Genomic DNA, 26,369 nt, shown 5'->3' with positions numbered 1-26,369 from the left:
TAACCCTTGTATTATGGTGAGAAAAAAATACATTTATTATGTTGCGGGTCATTTTTACCCGTATTGTGTAAATCCACTCAAAACAGTCAAAAATGAAGTTAAACCAATAAGAACTTTATTTTAGATTATACAAACATTTAGAAGAGATGAGAAGAAGAGATATACAATTCCAACACTATATTAAAGAACTCCTGATTTCAATTTTTCCCTCTTCACGAACACTTTTTTTTTCATTTAACTTGCCCCATTTTCTTGGGTTTTCAATGTTCAACATTTTCAGTGTTCCCCACATGATGGACAGAATGTGACTGTGTGCTTTCTGCAGATGTACTTCTTGCACCTCACACAACAGGTACTTGTTTTACTGTCATCTCGGGAGGGACAGACTTGGCATCTTTTGCGTTTCTTTGCACCTGTATCCAAAGGATCCATTGTGGGTTGGTCAGATGCCCTGCCCTGGACCTTTGCGATGACAGCTGCAGCTGCTGGGGATCGAGCTGGCCTGGCCCGGTTCTGGATCTTGGGAGTGACGAGTGCTTTGCCTAGTTCTTCCAGGAAAAGTCGACGTCGGTACAGTTTGCCGGCATTCCACTGCTGGTTGATCTCAATCCACAGCACATAGGCATTGTAAGCAGACATGTCCACAATGTTGTAGAAAACCACCAAGGGCCAACGGGCAGTCTTGCGCTGGCAGCTATATGTTGCTGTGACTTTGTCAAGATTGTCAACTCCTCCTTTGGTGGAGTTGTAATCCAGGATCATTTGCGGCTTCATGTCTTCTCTTGTGCTCAGAGATGCATCTTTGTGCATTGTGCTCATCATAAGAACATTCTTGTTTCTCTTTGGGCAGTAAGAAACAAGTGTTGTTTTCTCTGTGAAAGCAAATTTTGAGGAATGCAGAGGTCTTCCTTGCATCTTCAGAATCTCACTGGGAAGTTCTGGCTTATTTTTTCTGACTGTTCCCAACATAGTCAGCTTTCTCTCCTGAAGTTCATCTCCAAGACGGTAGGATGTAAAGAAGTTGTCACATGTGATGTTATGACCTTGCAGCCCTTCAGTCATCTCCAATACCACACGCATTCCCTGATTCTTCTCAGGTGCTCCTCCAGGTGGCTTTCCAGTATATACTTGCAGGTTCCACGCATAACTGGATTTTGCATCACAGGCTGCCCATATTTTGATGCCATATTTCGCAGGCTTGTTTGGCATATACTGTCGGAAAGGACAGCGTCCTCTGAATGGTACGAGGCGCTCATCGACAGTAACATGGGGGCCAGGATTATACAATAAAGGCAGGATTTCGACCCATTTATCCCAGACATCTCTGATCGCTGCAAGTTTGTCTCTCTCGCGTCGACCAGCTCTGGTGTCACGGTTGTCAAATCGGATCACACGAGAGATCATGTGAAATGTCTCCAAAGACATTGTTGCTCGGAAGATTGGCCTTCCATTCTCTTCATTCCATAAACTTGCAGTTGCTTCACCCTTTGACCTGTATACTCCAGCTAACACCAGAATTCCAATGTAAGCATGCAAGTCAGTTGGATCCAGTGGCTTCCATTTTTCTTGAAAGACACGCCTCCCCTCCAAGTTGGTCATGTCGAGGATTATCTTCTCTATGGGTGGGGATATGAAGAGCTGAAATGCTGATTCAATATCATCAACTCTTGTGACAGCAAATCTTGTCGGACCAGGAGTCATTTTGATGACATTATAAGATGACAATCTGCCTCGGCTTTGGTGTGGTGATGTTGACCATTTTATTTTACCATCTTTAGATGTCCATGTCCCCTCTGTGGATGACAATTGTTGCGTTTCTTGGTTTTCATCTGATGAAGGGACACCGGCAGACTCGTCCTCTGAATCCTCCTCATCGTGGGAAAATTGACAATCTGGATCATCAATAGCATTGTCCTCTGGCTCTGAAGGATCCTCCGTCTCTGAAATCTCTTCCTCTACATCACTATCCCAGTTCATAAGCTGCGACAAAACTTCTTCAGCTGTAAATCGTCTGGAGCTCATTTTTGGTGTATTTCTCAAAGAAAGGGCATGGAAACAGTGACAAGGACAGGGGAGAGAAAGTCCCTCTTCCACACACACCTGGTTCTGAATGGCTATTCAGAGGCAATCAAAATAAAGTATATCAAAGAGACATGTTTATTTTGGATTTGAACAGCTACTTTGTGTCTGGGTCAAAATGACCCGCAACATCATCTTTGTATACAAACTCTGTGCAGACACTCCACGACACATCAAAGTGTCCAGATTTTACACAGCAGTTCATGACCCTAGATGAGGAAAAGTCATAAAATTTCATGGGAAAAAAGTAAGGATAACCTGCACTTTGGTCAACACAAAAATTGAAATGGGTCAAATTGACCCGAAACATAATACAAGGGTTAACGTGTCGTTGGAGGGCATATGTGGCACAACAGTGGCTGCATGTAGTACCAAATGGCAAAACTTGACACTCATAAACCTCCATTGGTCCGTCTGGTTGCATGTTCCTCCACATGAAAACGGAGCAGTGGTCTGTCCTCAGCCAGCAATCTGACCTGATGAAACATGGCCTTGATATCACCAGAAATTGCAACAGGATGCTTACAAAAGCGCAGCAGAACACCCATCAATGAAGGACCAAGAACTGGACCAGGAAGAAGATAATCATTCAAGATTCGTCCTTGAAACTGAAATGAGCATTTAAATACAAGACGGCGTTTGCCATTGTTCTCCACAAGATGGTGAGGTATGTACCATAATGATCTGTTGATTCCATCCTCCTCTTGAGGGCTTAGCCTCTTTACAAATCCAACAACTTTTCCACGTCACGATAAAGGTCCACATTTTGGGCTGTGAAGGAAATGAAAAGGGACTGAATCTCTGAGCTCAGTTCTTGAGATGCTGAGGTGACAATATAATCCTCAGGGAGCATAGTGGGTCCTTGCAAAGCCCAATCAAGGCGTGTATTGACAGCTGCCGGGCCACCCCCTGGACCCAAGCAAACTATTTCAGTAGGACAGACGAGATGAGGGTGATCCCATCCAAAAAGAAAGGGTATGTAAGGGTTGAACTTTCCTAAAACCCTGAAGTGGTAAGTCTTGCAGATGCTTAAATCTTTGTAGAACCTGAACAGGATAAGACTGCTGTGCAAGGGCTAATTTTTTTACCACTAACTTTTGTACCAGCTAGAGTCTCAGTCTCTTGGCGGACAGTTTTGAACATGAGAGACTCGGCCGCCCCTTCAAGACCACTTTTAAAAGGACTCTGGTACTTCAGCTTGAACGAATAAGGCAAGAGGTAATGGAATCCATTGGCGTCTTGTTCACCTCATGAAGGACTCCAAGGTGTTTTCCTTTGCATTTTGGGCAAATCTTCTTTAAATCACAGTTTGAGGCTCTGTGCTCACGTGCACATTTCCAACAATGCACTTTAACTTGAATCCACTTCCTGAATGCATCTTTTGAGGGCTGACAAAAGTCTGGACATACACTTAAATGGTGATCTGGGACACCAAAAAAGGACAGGTCTGACCACGACATGTAGAGGACTGAATCACAGGTTAATAAATATCCTTTTCAGTATGACTAACTCCATGAAGAATAGTAGCCATTTGGAATGCTGGACTTAACATAACTTGACCTTGTAGGCTTACGTTCCTCCTGGTTCCCTTTACGGTTGTCTCGTGTTTGTGTGTGCATAGATTGGCATTCTGCTTCCTCTTCTAACCAGTTAGAGAAGTCTAGTAGCACAGGTAAATCTGGCATAATAATAATGAATAATTTACTTCAGAAAAAGTTGGTGTGGCTGGTCATACCTCTGCTGTAGGGTTGACATAGCTCTAGTGTAAGGAAGGGGGTGATGAGCATAGGCCAAAGCAAGGTGACAAGCGGTTTCCAACTTCAAATGATCCAATAAGACATGATATTTGAACTCCTTACTTTCATCATGGGGCAGAAGATTTGTCAGAGCAGGGCAAACTGTCTTGGATCCTTCTGGGGTGAGGTATGAGAAGGAGGGGGCTGCTACATGAGATCGGTTTGGCCTCAGTGACTGCTGTGGTGGGCACTGAGGAATGGAATGAGGTTGGTAAGTGGGAGTTGCACCCTGGACAGTCAGGAAAGAAGGAGCAGTGTAAGGACGCACATAGTGATCAGCTGAAACTGCCTGAAGCTGTGGGGGAGGTTGATATGCAGCAACTTGAGGCAGCTGACGACGGTTCAAGGGAGCATGAGGCAGCATGTAAGGAGGTTCAGAAGAATTCCTAGCAGTTTGAGAATGCTCATGAGGATGCACTAAAGGAGCTTGTTTATAGGACGGGTTCCCTAATTCAACTGCTGAAGACATGGGGATCATTACAGGCTGAGGCTTTGCCAAATGAGGAGGTTGAGAGGAAGAAGTTAGTTAAGTTATAATTCTCTTTGCACAGGATGCTGCAAAGCGGACGATACACTTGCTCCACCATGTGGTACACCAGGAATTAATAACCTTTATTTATAGAGCACTTTTCAAAATCGACGTAATAAAGTGCTTTATAGAGGCAGCAAAGCAAAACAAACAGGTCATGAAGTAAAACAGACAGGTCATAAAATCAAAGGCAGATATTAAAATAACAATTCATTTAACAAATATATAAAATTCATTTAAAAGAACTCTAATGACATAAAATTCCTTTAAATGAATTATTAAAATTAAATTCAAATTCAAGTAAAATCTGGAAAGGCTTTAAAGTGAAATTATATCTTAAGAAGGGACTTAAAAGAGATCACTGATTCAGCTGACCTCACCTCCTCGGGCAGGTCGTTCCAGCGCTTCGGAGCCCTAACAGCAAAAGCTCTGTCCCCCTTAGTTTTAAGTCTGGCATTTGGTACACACAGAAGACCTCTGCCCGAGGATCTCAGCGTACGTGTCGGCTCGTACAGTACTAAAAGGTCTGAGATATAGCTGGGAGAAAGGCCATGGAGAGACTTAAAAGTAATCAGTAAAATCTTAAAATCAATTCTAAAACATACTGGGAGACAGTGTAAAGATGCTAAAACAGGAATGATGTGGTCATATTTTTTGGTTCTGGTTAAAAGCCTGGCAGCTGAGTTCTGTACAGTTTGAAGTCGATCAATGGATCTTTGACTTAGGCAGGTAAAAAGGCTGTTACAGTAATCAAGGCGTGATGATCGTCTTTAATAGTTAAAATAGAACAAATTTTGGAAATATTTCTTAGCTGATAAAAACATGATTGTACAAGCTTTGTTGTGTGTTGCTCAAAGCTTAAATTACTGTCAAACCAGACGCCAAGATTCTTGGCGACTGGTTTGTGTGATGTTATCCAGTAGGGGACCAGCAGATGGCAGTATTTGCTGTGTCATGTGCTGTGGTCCAATTAAAAGTATTTCAGTTTTGTCTGAGTTCAGCTGCAGAAAGTTTTTTGCCATCCAGCTCTTAATCTTCGACAGGCAGGTGTGTACAGAACTCGGCATGCGACTGCGTATCATCTGCATAAAAATGGAAAGACCCACCATGTTTGTTGATGATGTGTCCCAGGGGGAGCATGTATAAAGAAAATAACACTGGGCCCAAAACTGACCCCTGAGGCACACCATACTTTACATAAGAAAGAGCAGAGACATGATCATTTACAGACACACAGAACCTTCTATTTGTCAAACATGATTTGAACCACTCTAGGGCTGTACCAGAGACCACCTACCCAGTGCCTCAGTCTGTCCAGTAAGATGCCATGATCAACGGTGTCAAAGGCTGCACTCAAGTCCAGGAGTAAAAGGACTGAGCACATGCCTTGATCAGCAGCCATTAAAAGGTAATTTGTTACCTTAAGCCGTGCTGTCTCAGTGCTGTGAAACTTCCGGAAGCCGGACTGAAATTTTTCAAAGATATAATTTTTTTCCAGCACAGCAAGAAATTGCTTGGACACTATCTTTTCAAAAATGTTTGAAATAAAAGGTAACCTAGAGATTGGTCTATAGTTCTGGGGAAGGGAGGGATCCAGTCCAGTTATCTTTAATAATGGATGGACACAGGCAGTTTTAAAATAATCAGGGACACAACCACTGGACAGAGAACTGTTAAAAATGGAAAGCAACCAGGGCCCAACCGATTCCATTACTTTTAGTAAAAACTTTGCTGGTATCACATCAAGAGGGCTAGAAGACACTCTTATATGTGATACTGTTTCTAAAAGATCATCTAAAGTAATTGGATGAAACTGATAAAACTGGTTAAAACTATTCTGCTGTGGATTGACATCAGGGTAATTAAGATACCCTATTACCTCTATTACCCCCCAAAAATGTGGGGTAATAGAGGCTCTTATTGACTCCACTTTCGCAGTAAAATAAGACAAAAACATCTCACAGAAGTCTGTATCGCTATAAACTGGGGCACAAGGAGGGGCTGGATTTACCAGCTGATCGACTGTTTTAAATAAAAATCTGGGGTTGTGTTGATGGAGGGAAATAAGCTCTGAAAAATATTTTGTCCTTGCATCCTTGACCATAGAATTATACTGTAGTAAAAAGCCCTTCATGATGTCGTAGTGTATTTGGAGGCCGGATTTTTTCCATCTGCACTCTGCTTTCCTACAGTCTTGTTTACAGCTGATCATTAATCCAAGGCTGATTATTATTAGATGATTTAGATCTGACTTTAACAGGTGCAATAGTATTTAGGGAGGACAAGCACATAGAATTAAAGCAGTCAGTTAGATCAATGGTGTTGGAGTATTCAGACAGGTGCTGACTTTGGCAATGAAACACTTGGCAGAACTTTGGGGCGCTTTCCTCTTTAAAGATATGAGTGCACATGGAGTGTGGTTGGACAGTATTTACAACGGGTGATTCACAGTTAAATACTATACATTTGTGGTCAGATATAGTAAAATCAAGTAATTCGACAAGATATTTCCACGCCCAGGGTAAATACAAGGTCTAAGGTATTACCACTGTTGTGAGTTTGTCCATACACATGCTGTTTGAAGTTAAAAGAGTTGGCAATGTTTAAAAAATCAGTAGCATGAGTACTGTTTGAGTCATCAACATGGATGTTAAAATCCCCACATAAAACAACATTTAAAACAAGAGTGGATAAAGATTCAGGGACTTCTGCTAAAAAGCTGCCAGTTGGTTTTGGAGGACGATATATGATGGCAAATATGGTTGGGTCACTGCCGCCAAGTTTAAAAGTGAGAACTTCGAAGGAGAGAAATTCATCACAGGGAATTTGGTGGCATTTGAAACTTTTTCTAAAAACACTCACTATGCCACCACCACGACCACTGACCCTGGGCTGGTTGAAACAACCACAGTGAGGAGGACTCAGTTCAACAAGTTGGCTTTGGTCGTTTGATTGCAACCAAGATTCAGTTAAAAACATAAAATCTAGGCTTGCAGAAGAAATAAAAACGTTTAAAAGGAAAGTCTTACTGGACAGAGATCTCACATTAAACAGTGCTATTTTAAGTGCTTTTGTGCTTGGAGCTGAAGTTGAAATATTTGTTTGGATCCTTAATAAATTATTTAGGTTACTGTGTAACATGTCCCTATTCTTGTTATTGACAGACCTATGCGTTATGATCACAGGAATTTGTGAAAACGCGCTGGTGGTAGACTGCTTCATAACCCTGTAGGTGGGGCTAGTGAGCATTGTGGAGAATGAAGGTGGCAGTGAGGAAGAGTTCCGCTCCGTGACCAGTGCTGTGTCCAGGTGTGATGTATGTGTAATTAGTCACATACGTCCGGCAGTGGAGATGGCGTGAAAAATGTTTGCTGCTAAGGCATTGGTGCCTAGTGGACTGGGGTGAATACCATCTCTGTTAAAAAATGATGCACGCTGCCAAAAAAAGATTAAAATTGTCAATTAAAACGAAGTCGCGTGAGGAGCACACCGACTGGAGCCATGTGCGCCTCGTTGAAAAGAGGGAATGGGTCCAGAGATAAAAACTGACTTTTTGCAGTCTTCAAGTACTTTAAAAAGACTGTTAAAATCCTGTTTTAGTGCTTCAGACTGGTGATTGGAGGTATCGTTGGTGCCGACATGGATAACAATGTTTCTGATGTCAGGATGTTTATTCAGTAGAGACGGGATCTTCGGAATCAAATCCAATACCTTAGCGCCGGGGAAGCAGTATGTTGCAGCCGTTTTGGATCTAATGTGTTTGACTATGGAGTCTCCAATAACAAGAGAAGCAGGATGAGGGGGCTTAAAGGTCCGAACCGGAGAGCATACATCACGAGCGGATTGTTTGTTGACATACTGTGAGGAGCGGCCAGGATGCTGAGTGCGAGCTAACAGGGGCCTTTGGCTTTGCTCCTAGCTGGGACCAGTAGCCTGAGGGATGGGTAGAAGCGATATCCCCACATGGGACAGTCGAGTCCAGTTCCTCGGCGGCGGAGGTGGTAGCAACTTGGCCCAATGTGACCAAGGAGTCGAGGATCCGTTCATCATCCTTGCTCTGGAACATGATAGATATTTTCCCTTCCAGCTTGGAGATTTTCTGGGTCAGGCGGAGACAGCTGTCACATGCAGGTGGTGAGGTGAGTGAAGGCATAATATAGTGATCAGTGGCTGCAGCTATGAAAAAGAAAAGGCTATGGCCAGTAAAAGGAGTTGTTGAGGTCCAGCTGAAAGCAAAACTTACTGAGACTGGGCCTGTTGCGATGGATCGGCGTCCGGTAAGGATCTTAGGAGGCTGTGGTTATCCTTGTTGGCTGTTGGCGTAATGCTTAATACACTTCAGGTAGCTAATGCTATCGGCTAAGCCAGGTAACATTGGCAGGTCAGTATATCGTGACCGGGAGACCTAGAACTAAAGGTCTGAGCACCTGATGGCTAAAATGTAGACTGTGTAGAAACACTGCCATACAAACAACCAGGGTATAGAGATCTAACGTTAAAACACGCCTAAATAGGCCGAAAAATGTTAAGTATCAACTGAGCTTCTGGCTGACGGACAGAAACGCCGACGCATGAGCATAAACTCTAAAACAGGAATTGAGGAAGGTTGGAGCATGGGTTGGGCAGGCCTCGAGACATGAGAAACTGGAAGTGAATTGCCCTGGACAGATTCGCACAGTTAAGAAAAGTGTGTTACAGCCTGGAGTCCTGATGCTCAGGAAAGGGCAGAGAAAGTTGACTATTCCCTTTTACAGCAAACTGATAATGATTGGAATGGTCACGCTGCCTACATGACAAATTCAAAGGTTGGTCAACATGAGAAGTTTCTGTGGAGGCTCCTGAACATGGTTGCTGCATACCAGAATGCACACAGGTTTTCAAGATGTGATTGTTGCTCAAAGGAATGCTCACTGGTTTGTGTTGCCCGGGATGACTTTGGCCTTACAGACTGTGGTGTAGCTATAAGAGAGCCAGGGGATCCTGGAAGTGAGCATATGCGGCTGTGAACAGGTGGCGAAGGAAGATTGAAGGGAGGGTTACTTATGGGGATGTTATGCTCACATAACTTGTCACGTAGTTCTTTGACTATAGGTGGGGGGTTGTGATACCCACATGGTCCAGGGGACTGCTCAGTGCAGTCAGGGTTTAATGATATTCACGAGCAAGAAGACATGAGTGAAGCAGAAGATGACCTTTTGTCAACCTTTTCTGTGTGCCTCCACACTTCTTCCCAAATCCAAGATGAGGCCTTTAAGCTGTTCAATTTCTCCATCCATAAGTTCCATGTCCATGCTGGCAGTCTCTCCCTTTAAATTCCCTTCTTTTGCAGTTGTGGAATGATTGAGAGGTGGGGAAAGTTGTCCAGTTGAAGCTAAACCTTCCCCAGCTGAAACTGTAGCCATGTTACCTTTATCAGGAGGCTCTGAGGGTTGAGGGATAGCATGGCTAGCTTCTGGAGGCAAGCTTGGGAATGAGGTTTGGTAATCTGCCAGATATCTGTAACGGGTATGGTGAGGACCCAAAAGCAGCACAGGCAGACGGGATATCAGTCGGTAATGACCTTTATTATTCACTGCAGTCTTTAACAGTTTATACAATGGCAGGGTGAAAAGTCTTGGCTCACAGTGATCTTCTGCGAGATCTGAGAAGGAGTGAGCCTGGTGTCGCTGCCTGAAGGCAAAGCCAACAACAGGTGGATTACCTAGCTGGCAGACAGGTCCAGTGGTGAGCTGTGTAGCCACAGAGCCGAGTAGGTGTGTAACCAGGAGGGAATAGGCGAAACTCGTGGTCGAAGACAGAAGGCTGAGGTAATATCCAGGGCAGAGACGAGGCAGGCAGGTCGGGGACAGACGAGGTCGGCAACAGGTGATCAGTCCGGGGAAAAACGCTGGAAAGTCAGGCATAATACAAGAACAATCTGGCACTGAAGCAGAGACTGGAGCAGGCTTAAATGCAGCCAGGGCTCTCACAGGTGTGGAGAGTTGGCCTGATGAGGAGGCGTGGCTGACAGGTAGAGTGGAGCAGAGACAGGTGTAGGGAGTTGGTCTGATGAGGAGGTGTGGCAGACTGGCAGAGTGGAGCAGACTGTGACAGAACCCCCCCCTCAAGGGACGGCTCTTGACGTCCCAAGAAGAATGGACCAAGCCGGGTGGGAGGCGGGGGGCCTGGAGGAGGGCTAATACTCGTCCGAGAGTCCGGCGTCCATCTCCACTTCCATGGTCCCGGGGAGAGTGTCGTCCTCCTCAGAGTAGGGGAAACCCTCTCTGTCCTCGGCGTCGTCGCTGTCGTTCGGGGACTCCGACGGAGGATGTGGTCTGGGAGGTGGCCTGGTTCTGGACGTCTGGTTGAGGTTGCGCCGATGGAAGTCCCTGATGAGGGTGTGGTCCAGAATGTCCCTCCCAGGGACCCAGGACCTCTCTTCAGGGCCATAACCCTCCCAGTCCACCAGGTACTGGAATCCCCTCCCACGCCGGCGAGACTGCAGGAGGCGACGGACAGTGTAGGAGGGACCTCCATCGATGAGGCGAGGAGGTGGTGGAGGTGGCGCGGCAGGGACCAGAGCGCTCTCTCGGACCGGTTTAACCTTGGAGACATGAAATGTGGGATGAACCCGCATGGATCTGGGGAGCTTGAGTCTCACCGCCACCGGGTTGATGATCTCCTGGATCTCGAACGGGCCGATGAACCGAGGAGCCAGTTTCTTGGATTCCACTCGGAGGGGGAGATCACGGGTGGAGAGCCAAACCTTCTGACCCGGTTGGTAGTCCGGGGCCTTGGAGCGGTGGCGATTGGAGGCCGCAGTGTAGCGGCCAGCGGCCCGGAGCAGAGCCGCCCTGGCTCGGGGCCACGTCCTGTGACAACGGCGGATGAAGTACTGGACAGAGGGGCAGGATGCTTCTCTTTCGAGTGCTGGAAAGAGCGGAGGCTGGAACCCATAGGTACACTCAAAGGGGGAGAGACCTGTGGCGGAGCTGGTCAAGGTGTTGTGGGCATATTCTACCCAAAGAAGTTGTTCGGACCAGGAAGTAGGGTGTTGAGACGTCATACAGCGTAGTGCCGTTTCCATCTCCTGATTTTTGCGTTCGGTCTGGCCGTTGGACTGGGGGTGGTACCCCGAGGACAGGCTGACGGTGGCTCCCAGAAGCGAGCAGAACTCCCTCCAGAATACTGAGGCGAACTGGGGGCCCCGATCAGAGACCACGTCTACTGGGATGCCGTGGAGACGGACGACGTGGAGGAGGAGTAGCTTGGCCGTCTCTTTGGCCAATGGAAGTTTGGGCAGGGGCACAAAATGGGCCATCTTACTGAACCGGTCTACCACCGTCAGGATAGTAGAGTTGCCGCTGGATGGTGGTAGACCGGTGACGAAGTCCAAGGAAATGTGCGACCAGGGACGATGAGGCACAGGCAGAGGATGCAGAAGACCGGCGGGGGCATGGTGAGTCGGCTTGTGCTGGTTGCAGGTGGGACAGGCATTGACGAACCCCCGAATGTCCTCATCCAGTGACGTCCACCAGAACCGGCGCTGCACAAAGTCCTTTGTCCGTTGAATCCCTGGGTGACAGGTAAGTTGAGTGCTGTGGGCCCATAGTAGAACCTCGGACCGGAGATCAGGCGGAACGAACAGGCGGTTGGGGGGGCAAGCGCTGGGTCCGGGCTGGTCTTGGGCGGCGGCCCTGACTTTCTCCTCGATCTCCCAGGTGAGTGTAGCGACCAGACGGGAAGAAGGCAGGATAGTGTCCGGGTCGGCCCTGTCCCCCTCCCTTTCCAAGAACTGACGGGACAGGGCGTCGGGCTTGACGTTGCGGGACCCCGGTCGATAGGAGAGGGAAAAGTTGAACCGGGTCAGGAAGAGTGCCCATCGGGCCTGGCGGGAGTTCAGTCTCTTAGCGGACTGGAGGTACTCGAGGTTTTTATGGTCCGTCCATACCAGAAACGGCAGTTTAGTCCCCTCGAGCCAGTGTCGCCACTCTTCTAATGCCAACTTGACGGCGAGGAGCTCTCGGTTCCCAATGTCATAATTCCTCTCTGCCGGGGTCAAACGTCGGGAATAGAAGGCGCAGGGGTGCAACTTCTGGTCGGCGGCCGCTCTCTGGGACAAGACGGCCCCCACTCCTAAGTCGGAGGCGTCCACCTCGACCACGAATTGCCGTTCAGGGTCCGGCATTTGGAGGATGGGGGCCGAGGTGAATCGTGTCTTCAGGGCCTGAAAAGAGTCATGAGCGGCCCTGGACCAGAGAAAGGGCACCTTGGAGGATGTGAGAGCTGTGAGGGGGGCCGCCACCGAACTGTAGCCCCTGATGAACCTCCGGTAGAAGTTGGCGAAGCCCAGGAAACGTTGAAGCTGCTTGCGGGAATCAGGGGCGGGCCAAGTGGTGACGGCAGAAACCTTGGCTGAGTCCATCTCCACGGTTCCTCTCCCTATGATGTACCCCAGGAAGGAGACAGACGAGGCGTGAAACTCACACTTTTCGGCCTTGACGAAAAGGGAGTTTTCCAGGAGGCGTTGGAGGACTTTCTGGACGTGATGAACATGTTCCTCTCTGGAGCGGGAGAAGATCAGGATATCATCGAGGTAAACGAAGACGAACCTGTTGAGCATGTCCCTGAGCACGTCATTAACCAGGGCCTGGAAGACAGCAGGAGCGTTGGTGAGGCCGAAGGGCATCACCAGGTACTCGTAGTGACCCGTGGGGGTATTGAACGCCGTCTTCCACTCGTCCCCCTCACGGATCCGGACCAGGTGATAGGCATTGCGCAGGTCAAGCTTGGTGAAGATGGTGGCGCCCTCCAGGAGCTCGAAAGCCGAGGAGATGAGGGGCAGGGGGTACCGGTTCTTGATGGTAATGTCATTTAATCCACGATAGTCAATGCAGGGGCGGAGTGTTTTGTCTTTTTTCTCCACGAAAAAGAAACCGGCTCCAGCCGGAGACGAGGAGGGGCGGATGATGCCCGCCGCTAGACCGTCGCTGATATATGTCTCCATCGCCCCCCTCTCAGGAACGGACAGGGAATACAGGCGTCCTCTGGGCGGCGTGGCACCGGGCTGGAGGTTGATGGCGCAGTCGTAGGGCCGATGTGGGGGAAGGGAGGTTGCCTTGGCCTTACTGAAGACCTCCCTGAAGTCCAGATACTCAGCCGGGACCCCCAGCACATCGGTCGAAGAACTGGTCCCGGCAGAAGGTTGTGGTGCGGCGGCTTGCTTGAGGCAGACCTGGTGACAAGATGAACTCCACCCCAGGATCGCCCCTGTGGTCCAATCCAGGTGCGGATTGTGACGTCGGAGCCATGGGAACCCCAGGAGGAGAGGATGACGAGGAGAGTGCAGGATGTGAAACTGGAGTGTTTCATGGTGGTTCCCGGAAATTAACATCCGTATGGGTGCTGTCAGGTGGGTCACAGTTCCCAGAAGTCGACCATCCAGAGCGTTGGTGGAGACTGGAGCTGGCAGGGGAATCTGACCGACACCCAGCTGCTGAGCTAGATTAAAATCCATAATGTTGGCATCAGAGCCAGAGTCAATGAGGGTGGCGAGGGTCTGGGATCCCTCAGGCAGCAGCAGGCGGACCTGGCACAGGGATCGTGTGCTGGAGGAGGAGCTAGACGTATGACTCACCAGGAACTCCTTCCTTCCTGGTGAGTCCGTCCTTTTAGCGGACACCCGGAAATAAAGTGTCCCGCTTGGCCACAATACAGGCAGAGGTTCCCCTCGCGGCGTCTTTTCCTCTCTTCAGGAGTTAAACTGGCCCGGCCAACCTGCATGGGTTCAGGCTCCCCTGAAGACCGGCTGCCAGAAAGCATCGATACCCCGGAAGCCGCTGGTGGCGGGGCGGGCTGGCGTCGTCCCGCTAGCCCCTGATGTTTCTCCCGCCGTCTCGCTTGAATGCGACGATCGATGCTGGAAGCCAGCTCGATGATGCCGTCGAGAGTGGTGGGAAGATCATACGATATTAGTTCATCCTTGATGTAGTCAGCGAGCCCCATCAGGAATGCGTCGCACTGGGCAGCCTGGTTCCACTCACTGGAGCTAGCCTGGGTGCGGAAGTTGATGGAGTAATCGGCCACTGAATGCGACCCTTGGTTCAGACCCAGAAGCCCTCCAGATGCGTCCGGCCCTCGGGAAGCTTCTCCAAACACTTTACGAAGCTCAGCAGCGAAGGCTTGAAAAGAGGAGCAGGCTGGAGTGCGACGCTCCCACTCGGCTGTTCCCCACAGCCGAGCGCGCCCCGTCAGATGATTCACAGTGAACGCCACCCTGGCGTCCTCCGAAGCGAAGGTATGGGGCTGGAGAGCGAACAGGATCGAACAGTTCGTGAGGAACGGGCGGCAACCCTCCGCGTCCCCGGCGTAGCGTTCAGGAACCCCCACACGAGGCTCCGAAGCGAAGGCAGAGGTAGAGGCGGAGGCAGCCGGGGCTGGTGGAGGCTGGACGGGTTCCGGGGGCAGAGGGACAGCTTGGGCAAAAGCTGCGGCGAGCTGTTGGACCTGCGAGGCTAGCGAGGTAAACGCCTGCTCCTGCTTAGCCACCGCCAGTCGAACATCTGCAGAGTTAGAAAGTAGCAGCGCCTCGTGGTGCTGGAGCATCGCCTCTACCTTCTCCAGGCGATCCATCGCCGTGTGTGCTGGGTCCATGTCTGGCCAGATTGTACTGTAACGGGTATGGTGAGGACCCAAAAGCAGCACAGGCAGACGGGATATCAGTCGGTAATGACCTTTATTATTCACTGCAGTCTTTAACAGTTTATACAATGGCAGGGTGAAAAGTCTTGGCTCACAGTGATCTTCTGCGAGATCTGAGAAGGAGTGAGCCTGGTGTCGCTGCCTGAAGGCAAAGCCAACAACAGGTGGATTACCTAGCTGGCAGACAGGTCCAGTGGTGAGCTGTGTAGCCACAGAGCCGAGTAGGTGTGTAACCAGGAGGGAATAGGCGAAACTCGTGGTCGAAGACAGAAGGCTGAGGTAATATCCAGGGCAGAGACGAGGCAGGCAGGTCGGGGACAGACGAGGTCGGCAACAGGTGATCAGTCCGGGGAAAAACGCTGGAAAGTCAGGCATAATACAAGAACAATCTGGCACTGAAGCAGAGACTGGAGCAGGCTTAAATGCAGCCAGGGCTCTCACAGGTGTGGAGAGTTGGCCTGATGAGGAGGCGTGGCTGACAGGTAGAGTGGAGCAGAGACAGGTGTAGGGAGTTGGTCTGATGAGGAGGTGTGGCAGACTGGCAGAGTGGAGCAGACTGTGACAATATCCAGGTGGTTTGTGAGAGCTTGGCCTTTGATTTAATGGTGGTAAATGGTAAATGGACTGTACTTATATAGCGCTTTTTTAGTCTTTGTCAAAGCTGCTTTTACACTACATATCACATTCACCCATTCACACACACATGTATACACTGATAGTAGAGGCTGCTACGTAAAGTGCCCAACTGTCAATCAGATATCACATTCATACTCTGGTAAGGGGTCCCTGGCCCCAAAAAGTTTGAGAACCTGCTACAATAGACTAAAGTAGGGATGTTAATTATTATACAACAGTTAGTTTCAAGTAATCTGATGGGGCATTCCATGAGTGGTGAAATAGAGCACAACATCACTCCGCCTCAGCCCAGTGTTCTGAATACTGTTAATTAACATAACCACAGACTGTGTATGTAAACATTGATCAAGCTGGTACCTCTGAATCACACAGCAGAGTCTTATTTCACTGGTTGATGATAAATTAAAAAATGCAATCATACAAAGAGGCTGCTCTGTGCTATGCCACCGGGAGCAATTTGGGGTTCAGTGTCTTGCCCAAGGACACTTCGACATGTAGCCTGAGGGAGCGACTCTACCACTGAGCCACAGCCGCCCCAGATGACATGATGCTCTGTCCATTGAATTGGTCTAGATCCAGCTCGAAGGACCATGAAAAATATTTGCTTTAAATGAACACTGTTTCTCCTTGGACAGACTGATGTGAGGGGTTGTACCAACTCAGTGGATTGTCGGTCAGAACAGATGAGCAAAGGCAAGGAGTTCCAGTCCAATTATTTATTGTTAAACTGGTTTTCTGATGAAGGAAAATAGTAACAAAGGACATCTTACTAGACATTATAATACCCAAACCATAATTAGTATTATAAGATATAACAAGTAATTCATATTCATGACTATTAAAGTATAAATCTAGCATTAAGGGAATTAATTAATAACACAGGAACTAAATAAACATCACAAATAAAGCATAAACTGCTTAGGATACTTCAAATACCTTTTAAACAAAGGAAACTTACATATCAAATACACAGTCAAAACCAGTTCCTTTGTTCTCAAAAAGCTTTTCACAGGCAGGTGAAGGAGAGTCAAAGGAGAAGGAGGGGATTTTATACATGTACATATATATATATATATATATAAATAAATATAAATAAAGGGGTACTTAGAAATGAAAAACTCTGAAAATATTCAACGCGTTTGTCTTTATAAGCAAAGGCGACCAGGAGCTGAAGGCATCACAAACGTGCCTAACTTCTTCATGTTCCAAGAAGCCCCACACCATTGCTAAAGACCTTATCTGCAGCCATTGGCATGGTCAGAGAGGAGCTGGGTCAATCTGCAGCGGGTAAACTAAAAAATGATACCACTGTCGAATGATACCATTAGTAGGCGGATTGAAGAAATGTAGTCCAATGGATGACTCAACAGACATAGCAAACCACGCGGTTTTACTAGTTTATGTGAGGCATGTGTGGGAAGGACAAGACCAAAGAGATCTTCCTACCACTACAACTGCAGAGGATATTTTCAGTATTGTGGACTTGTATTTGGGTTTGGTGGGCCTAAGCTGGGATATGTGTGTCACAGTATCACAACTAATGGCGCTGTCTCCATGACTGGAAAACACTCAGGGGTGGTGAAGAGAATACTTGAAAAATCACCTAATGTGACTTGGAATCATTGTTTTTTTGCACCAAGAGGCCCTGACAGCCAAGGATATAGTACCAGTACTTCATGAAACATTAAAAGATGTCATCAAAGTGGTGAAATACATCAGAGTGCCAAGAATTCACATACTCTCATGTTTCTATGAACTTAGAGCAGAAATCACAGCCTTCCGTTCTGAGAACAACTTGCCTCTTGCCTACCTGTTTAGTGACAGTGTGTGGCTCACACAAGTTGCTTACCTTGATGATGTGTTCGAACAGTTAAGCACTTTAAATGTGGTCTATGCAAGGGAGGGGGCACAATATTTTTGAATATGACAAAATCAATGCATTTCAAATTAGATCTCATTGTGGGCAAATCATGTTTCCAAAAATAGAATTGACATGTTCCAGGGCTTGTCATGAGGCACAACAACTGGACAGTGCAGAAATAAAAAAGAAAGAAAATGGCACATCTCACTTAACTACAGGGTGAGTTTAACAACTACTTCCCAGAGAAACACTAGAATGATGACTGGGTACGCAACCCGTTTACAATCAACATTGCAAAGCAACGAAGATAGTCAGCTGGTAGAACTGTCATGTGATCCCACGCTGAAAAATAAATTCACTGAAGTAAGCCTCTCTCACTTCTGGTGCAGTACTGTGATGACTGAGTGATCCATCTGTGGCATGAGGAACGCGAAATACCCTCTTTTGAAGGAATACTTATTTTGTTTAAGTTATTTTGTTTTACCTTATCAGAAAAATCTAAACTAATGCCCAACACGCCACCTTGGGAGTTTCACCCAAGGAATTAATTACTAGTAATAAGGCAATCAGGTTCGTTATACTGATGGAGCAGGAGACGAGGTTCAGTTTATAAAAAAAGGTCAATGTTTCTTACAAAAAATAGAATTTTAAAAACGAACAACAAACAATGTTACCATTCACACGGGGACTATTTCAGTGCTGAGGCTTACCGGTGGTGGAAAATGGATTGCCGAAGAGTGAGAGGGATCCCAGGAAAATCACCCCAATTGCACGTGACAGCCACACACACACACACACAGTGATGAAAACTCAGAAAACCAGGGGTTGCACAGCACACAGGAATGGGAAACCACCACCGATGACACCACGACCGCAACCTTTCGCTCTCAGCAACTGAAAAAGGGACAAAGGGAAATACTATTAATAGGGCTACACTCAAAAGAACAGAACCAAAGTACAATGAAACGCAGAATATGCTAAACTTAAAGTTGGCAGCCACCAATTTACAAATTAAGGTAACAAGCTAAACAAAATGCTGCCATAAACAATAAGCAATACAACAAAATTAAACAGAATCAAACACAACAGTAATGAAAGGAAGAAGACAAACTACTATACTCAAATCAAGTGTCAAATTAATTAAGCACAGATATTAAACAAAAAGAATTCCAAAAGAGAAATGAATCCAAGAAAAACTATGTTGATAGAAAGAAATAAACAAATCAGAAATACGGAATAAATTAACTAAATTCAACCAAGTGAGGTGATCAAATAATCAAAAACCAAAACAAGAAAAGGGAGTTTAACCCTACAGTCCACTTATCCACACATGAATCAAATTACTGTATTAAAACAGCGGATTAAAGACAGTACCCACAGTAAACAGGTTATACATTCCCACTCCAGTCAGTTATATAGCGCAGTTTAGGCCAAACAGAAGCAAGCCCAGCAGGCAGCAGCATAAGCCAGGCCGTAGCAAAGCCAAGCAGGCGACAGCTAAGCCACATACAGGGTGAAGCAAAGCAGCAGTGTATCTGTTTTTGTCAGCGCCGCGACGGCTCCACAGCGAAGCTGGGATGAACTAACAGCGTCCCTGCTACACACAAGAGACTAAATTAATATAACTAAATTATTTTAATGCTGAGGATGAGGGCTAGATGGATAGAAGAAGGGATTGAAGTGTGTGGTGGCAATTTTCTGATGACGAGACCAATAAAGTTCTTAGGGAAACAAAGTTGTCTTTTGATGTCATTTAATTGAAGAATATTAAAAGATGAGTAAAAGCAAATAACAACTCGAGCTGGGCCAGATCAGTACTACACAGAACGCAGCTGTCTGACTGACTGACACAGACTCAAGGTTCACAGTGTATTTTATACATTACAGATAGAATTCCTTCTCACTGAGACAAAGCTACATGTCATTGTTATGACTTTAGCTGAGGCGCCTGACTATCTAGAGTTCACCCTTGGCCTTGGAGGTCTCAGCCCAGACAAGGCCACCAACTATCTCTCGAGGACAGAAGGAGCAACAGTAATTCATGCACAAGACCCTGGAGAGGAGCAGACAAATATATCCTTAAAATTAACCTTAGCTGATTATGTCATGATTATTAACTCCATAATATTAAAGAAATTTAAACATATGATCTAACAGGTTAACATGAAAATTTCCTTCACAAAGTGTACATAACAACTCACAACTCCTCTCTCCCACAGGAGAATTGCAAAAGGGGTCTCTTGATATAACATGAAACATGGATAAAAAAAATACAGAGCATACTTGGTAAAGACAGACAGAACCTCTGTTACATCTCACAGTCTGCTAGCTCACTGACAATAAAGATGAAAATAACGGGTTATTCACAATAAATTCACACATCCACAAGTAACAATAGACATGATAACATTGTAGGAAATAAAAATATACGTAAACAATACGATAAATAATAAAATGGATAAGAGAATAACTTAAGCTAAACAATTGACACTCAGCTTTCCCACAGGAGAACTTTACAAAAGGGGAGAAGGCGAAACGAATATAAAACAAAAACCAAAGAAGAGGAAACAGAAAAGTGGGGGCCATAAACAACAACACTAAAGCCCTGAGGCCCTCTTATTCACACACAAAAGATCAGGTAGGCTACATTTTGTGTAATTAGAATAACAACTGTAAAAGATACAGGTTATTTACGACCCTGTTACATTCACCCCCCTAAAATTATTCAAAATTCAAAAACATATAATACATAGCTCGCCCATTACAAATAACACTGGCCATAAACACAGAAAACCACATAATTAGTGGAACAACTCAGTCAATCAATCAATCACATTTTATTTGTATGGTGCCAAATCATAAAAAAAGTTATCTCGAGACACTTCACAACAAGAGCAGGTCTAGACCGTACTCTTTGTTAATGTTGTTTAAAGAGAGGCCCAACATGAATCGCCATGAGTAGCACTTAGCATCATTCGGCACATTGGCAAGGAAAAACTTCCTTCTTAACAGGCAGAAACCTCGAGCAGAACCAGACTCATGTTGAACAGCCATCTGCCAACTATACTTCACATCACTCAAAAAGAAAAGGTAAATGACTCTGTTCCAGCAGGGAGGAAATCAGAGGTGGCAGTAGACCGCACACTGGTGTCTGGTGGTCTTACAGGGGCTGGTGATCAGGACCGTAAACTTCCTATAGTTATTGTGCAAGTGAAGTCAAAGAAGGGCAGTAAGATTGTTACTACCTATGCCTTCTTGGACCAAGGAAGTACAGCAGTGTTCTGTACTTTAGGACTGATGCATGAGCTTGGCCTCAATGGAAGGAAGGCAAATATTCTCTTACGGACCATGGGCCAAGAGAGAGTAGTGAGCAGCCATATTGTGTCAGGACTGGAGGTGACTGGTTTAAAGTATGGTAACTTCTGTGATCTGTCTGAAACAAACACACAGGAGAGCATGCCAGTCAACAGGGGAAACATCCTGAAACAAAGGGATCTTCAAGGATGGCCTCATTTAAAACATGTTAATTTGCCTGAAATTGATGCAGGGATTGGATTATTGATAGGGACAAATGTCCCTAAGGCCCTGGAACCACTGCAAGTCATCCACAGTGTCAGTGATGGACCATATGTAATCAGGACAATAGTGGGCTGGACTGTAAATGGACCACTTAAAGGAGGAAGTGGAGATGAAATGGATTGTGAGCTGCCAGAAGTTTCAGTGAACAGAGTGTCTGTGGTGCATTTGGATGAACTTTGGCGGCAGCAGTTCAGGATTTCCCTGAGTGCAGTGCGGAGGATCAACCTGGAATGTCAAGAGAAGACCACAAGTTTATGGAGCTGGTCAACAACTCAGTAAAACAAGTTAATGGTCATTACCATATCAACTTACCCTTGAGGAAAAAGGAGCTTCGCATGCTGAACAACAAGAGAATTGTTGAGCAGCGTGCTTTGCACCTGAAGAGGAGGCTTCAGAAGGATACATCTTATCACACAGGAGTATACTGCCTTCATGAATGATGTTGTTGCCAAAGGTTAGGCTGAAAGAGTGCCTACAGGTGAACTGGAACATAGTGATGGCAAGCTCTAGTACATCCCGCACCATGGTGTTTATCACCCTACCAAAAGAAGATCAGAGTCGTCTTTGACTGTGGAGCAAGTTTCCAAGGGACATCGCTTAATGCTCAGCTCCTACAGGGACCAGATTTGACCAGCCCCTGATTGGCTCAGAGCTCGCAAAACATCTAATTTTGCTGTGTGTGCTGCAATATCCTCAGCCATGTTAAGCTGCTCCTTCCTCCTCCTTAGCCGTTCCTCCTCTTTTTCCAGTTCATGTTTGGCCTTCAATAATTTTTGTCTGGCCATTAAAGCTGCCTCTGTTATGAGACGTGCAGAGGAAGTAGTTGAAACAGCAGATTTTCCTCCAAAAGATGTTTGTGATTTAGATGCTTTGCTTCCCACATTTGACACACTGTCGCTTGGTTTTACATCATCTTGCATTTCATTTGTCACATTTATGGACATATTTTGTATTGGTAATTCAGGTTAATCCACAATGGGAAGTTCAGGTGCTCCTTCATTAGCTGCAGAAAAATCAGATTGACCAAGGGTGCCATTTTGCAATTCCTCAGATTCACTCAGCCATTGTTTAACATCCCCTTTAAATATGTTGCTGTATTCAACAATTATGTGATGTGACAATTCAGTATTTTCACACAGTTTAATCAAACTTTTCAAATGAGGTCGCACATGTGAGGCATTTTCTTTTCCTTTCATCAGTGCTTTCATTTCTGGTATGAGCCCTTTAATTTTATTCACAGTGATTTTTCGTTCCTGTTGGAGTTTTTCAACTTTATTTGCCAAAGCCTTGGCTGTGAGTTAAGTGACTGTTTTTCCACACTCCATTTCAACATTTGAAACACCAGCATTTATTTTACTCATTGCCCTCCTTTAATTTCCTTTTCATTCATTTCAATACATTATGCATTTGAAACAGATCCACGGAGCAAGCGGCGATACATTTGACACGCATCACATTCCCTCATCAGCAGAGAAGCGGACATTTCCAAGAGGCAAAGCGGATATTCACAAACATTCAAACATCATTAATCAGGCAGTGAATATGCAAGTTGCACTCCTTCCTTTAATATTAAGCGTAAATGCGCACATCCACGGTGTGGCTTACCTGGCTGTAGTTCGCTTTGTCGTCGTCTCCCAAAGCTATAATGAAAAGCCTGCGCCTACCTTCACGATTTAATTCTGATGTTTGCTGACTTTTCCTCCGCTTCCACAAGATCCTTGCTCCGCCACGATGTATGATGATGTTTCGTCTTATGCCGTTTTTTTGTTGACAAAATGTAGCGACTGAAACAAACTTTAAAGTCGCTTAGAGGCTGAGGTTGAGTCTGGATGATCGGTGACGCGCTAACAAAAGATTCGCTGAGATTCAAAAGTAAGTTTGAAAAAGATTTATTAATGAAAAGAATCAAGTCATTATAACGTGCACAAGCTATACTTAAAGTAATAACAGCGATCAAAAGAAATGCGGTCAACAAAAAATACAACGACCCAACTCGCCCTCTTTCCCTCCCACACAGGTGAAAAGGTGAATGTATTAACTATCATTATCACCACCCATATCCATTGTGACCCAAATCTCCATAATCCTCGCGATAACTAAAAAATAATAAATAACAAAATCCCGAACACAAATGAATAAGAATACCAAAATATACCATCAAAACTTAATATAATAAAAATGTAGGAGCCATAAATGAGTTAATTCTGAAATAAGTACAAGTAGCTCCTTTGAAGTCTGTCACCATCCCCCGAATGGACCTCGTCGCTGCCACCATGGCAAGTCGCATAGCTGTGTTTTGGACAGACAGTGAATAGGTCCTTCATTCCATCAGGAATGAGACTTCCAGGTTTAGAGCCATCGTTGCCTACCGTGTCTCAGAAATCGTCAAGGCTTCACAACCCCCCCAGTGGAGGGATGTCAACTCTGCAAGCAACCCTGCTGATTTGGCCTCTAGAGGCTTGAAAGTTGATGCATTTTTGAAGAACTTGACATGGGTGTCAGGTCCACACTTGCTCCTCAACCAGAGTGTGAGTGGCCTGTCAATCCTGGGGATGTTCATCAACTCTTATCAGATGATCCTGAGGTCAAGAAAGCTGTTGCAGTGAATGCTGTACAGGCCGGAGACAGACAGATGCTGTGACTCGCATGATGCATTATTTCTCTTCTTGGACTGATCTGAGAAAGTCTGTTGCTTGGGTCGTGAGGTTTGAGAGCTGGCTCTTGTCACGTTGCCTGAAGAGGAGAAAATTAAGCATGGCTCTTGCACAGTCCAACTTGGGTGTAACACAAAGAAATTGTTCATCGAAGAAGGATATGGATGCATTCAAGAAGGAGATAGTTCCAAGTTGCCTATCAGTAGAGGAGATAGCAAAAGCTGAACTGGAAACCATCAAGTTCTGCCAAAGGAAGAGGAACTCCGCAGGTTGCAGAAAGGCAAAAGTGTGAAGGGTTGTAGCTACATCTATAAACTCTGCCCCCTGGTTGAAGATGATGTCCTGAGAGGTGGTGGTCAGCTGAGCAGGTCTTCTATGACTGCTGAGGCTAAACATCCCATAATTCGGGCTAAGGATTTCCACATCTCAGACCTAATTCTTCAGCATATTCACCAGGAAGTGGGACATGGTGGTCATAACCACATGTAATCCAAACTAAGGGAGAGGTACTGGATCACTGGTGCCACTACAGCCATACGGAGAATTCTATCTAAGCGTGTCCTCTGTTAGAGATTGAATGTTCAGACAGTGTCAAAGCAGATGGCAGACTGACCTTCTGAAAGGGTTACTCCAGACGAACCACCATTTACTTGAGTCAGAGTAGACTATTTCATACCATTTGAGAGTCAGAGTAGACTATTTCATACCATTTGAAGTGAAGAGTCGAAGTGTCGTGAAGAGGTACAGTGTCATTTTTACCTGCCTGGCCATACGAGCAATCCACATCAGACTGGCACCTTCACTGGACACAGATTACTTCATAAATGCACTCAGACATTTTATTGCAAGACGTGGTCAAGTTCTGGAGCTGCGCTCCATAGGAGCAGAGCGTGAGCTGAAAACAGCCATTGAGCAATGGAATCAGTTCCAGATTAATGATGTACTTTAAAGTTGAATTAAGTGGACTTTAACCCTCCAACTGGCTCGCATCATGGAGGACCTTGGGAGAGGCTAATAAGCTCAGTAAGGAAAGTTCTCAACTCCACTTTGAATGTGCAAAACCTGGACGAAGAGGGCCTTCATACAGTTCTTTGTGAAGTGGAAGCAATCATCAACAGCAGGCCAATTACCAAAGCATCTATAGATCCTAATGACTTGGAGGCACTGACACCAAACCACCTGTTACTGTTGAAAACCTTACCATCCTTCACTCAGCCTCTAAGCAACTTTGTTTCAGTTTGTTTCAGTCACTACAGTATTAATATATTGTATTAAATAGTGTATTCATTTAGGTTTGTGATACTATCTTGGGCCATGTAAAAGAGGTCCTCCTTCACCAAGCACCTGATCAGTGCTACTCTGCTGCAGTGAGACAAATTCCAACAGTACAACAGCCAGTTCTCCGAAGCAGCACTAAACACCACCATGAAGGCTTACCCACTGCTGAACAAGAACAAGCTGAAAAGTAAACTACATCTCATGTACAGCAATGATGATTTCAAGAACTGCAGTGGTGCTGTGGCACTGGACCAGCTCTTCATGGCGAATAATCTTCAGGACGCCTCAGCTGAACATCCTTATCACAACTTCTGTGACTACTGCTGACTCAGTTAGGTGCTTCTCAACACTGAAGAGAATCAAGAGCTGCCTCAGGAACACGTCACACAATGTCAATGGAGAAGAAACTTCTTAAAGACATCCTTGGCTTTAACAATAGAGTCACTGAGAAATTTGCATCTCTCAATGAGTGAAGGTGAAATTATTGTACAAAAAGCAAAGCAGAGGTCTAATTGTAGAGAATGACACCCAAAACACCCATTGTGGTTGTCCACCATGTGGTCAAAAGATGACTGATTGGGCCTGTTTGGAGGCCCAGTCATAAATTAGATCTTAGCTAGATAAATGACTAGCCTCCAGTTCCATGTGCAGTCCTGTTTTTTTCTTTGACCACTAGATATCACTATAATGTTTGTATAAAACAGTATTCATTTGACTTAATCTTATAATATCTTGGATAAATGTATATATTTTTTATAATAATAATAATAATAATAATAATAATATTGTTTTTTGAGGTTGTTTTTACTTTTTTGCTGCATTCAATTTTAGCATATTTCTCACTCATCCATACATTTAACATGTGATGCAGTAGGCTACTTCACACCTTGTGCCTATTGCAAATAGGTTATTTATTTATTTATTTATTTATTTATTTTTATTAAACATCAAATTGGCACTTTAACTTTACTTACCACCCCCCCTCCCCATTTTTGTGCCATGCATTGAGCCGATTTATGACAATAATAAAGAATAATCTTATGTCATGGATATCTTTGCTGTTACCTTACAGTTTTATTATTTATCACAAACACACATGTTCATTCACCTTAGCAAATTCAGATATTGGGCCTTCAATTAAATACACTATGGTAAAACCGATTTTTGTAGGCTACCTTATGTAATGGGCCTATTTTGGAATATGTTTTTTCAATCTGTCATCACCCTGCGCTTCAACGAGACAACAATCATCTACATCGACAATATAGGCTATTTAT

General features: G+C 45.5%; 1 protein-coding gene across 1 annotated transcript; it reads right to left on the bottom strand.

Moving 5' to 3' along the window:
* Positions 1 to 276: 276 nt before the first annotated feature.
* Positions 277 to 2,022, bottom strand: LOC138590094 (piggyBac transposable element-derived protein 4-like). Its single transcript, XM_069660689.1, has 2 exons — positions 1,890 to 2,022; positions 277 to 1,829 (listed from the first exon to the last, which is right to left on the bottom strand). The coding sequence occupies exons 1-2, from the start codon at positions 2,020 to 2,022 to the stop codon at positions 277 to 279; spliced, it is 1,686 nt and encodes a 561-aa protein (XP_069516790.1).
* Positions 2,023 to 26,369: the final 24,347 nt, after the last annotated feature.

This window comes from Semicossyphus pulcher, unplaced genomic scaffold, assembly GCF_022749685.1.
Source record: "Semicossyphus pulcher isolate SPU_LCO1_2020_fin unplaced genomic scaffold, fSemPul1.0.p SCAF_1, whole genome shotgun sequence".
Classification (NCBI taxonomy): Eukaryota; Metazoa; Chordata; class Actinopteri; order Labriformes; family Labridae; genus Semicossyphus; species Semicossyphus pulcher.
Note: the sequence above shows the minus strand (reverse complement) of the source record. Positions and strands in the feature narration are given on the sequence as shown.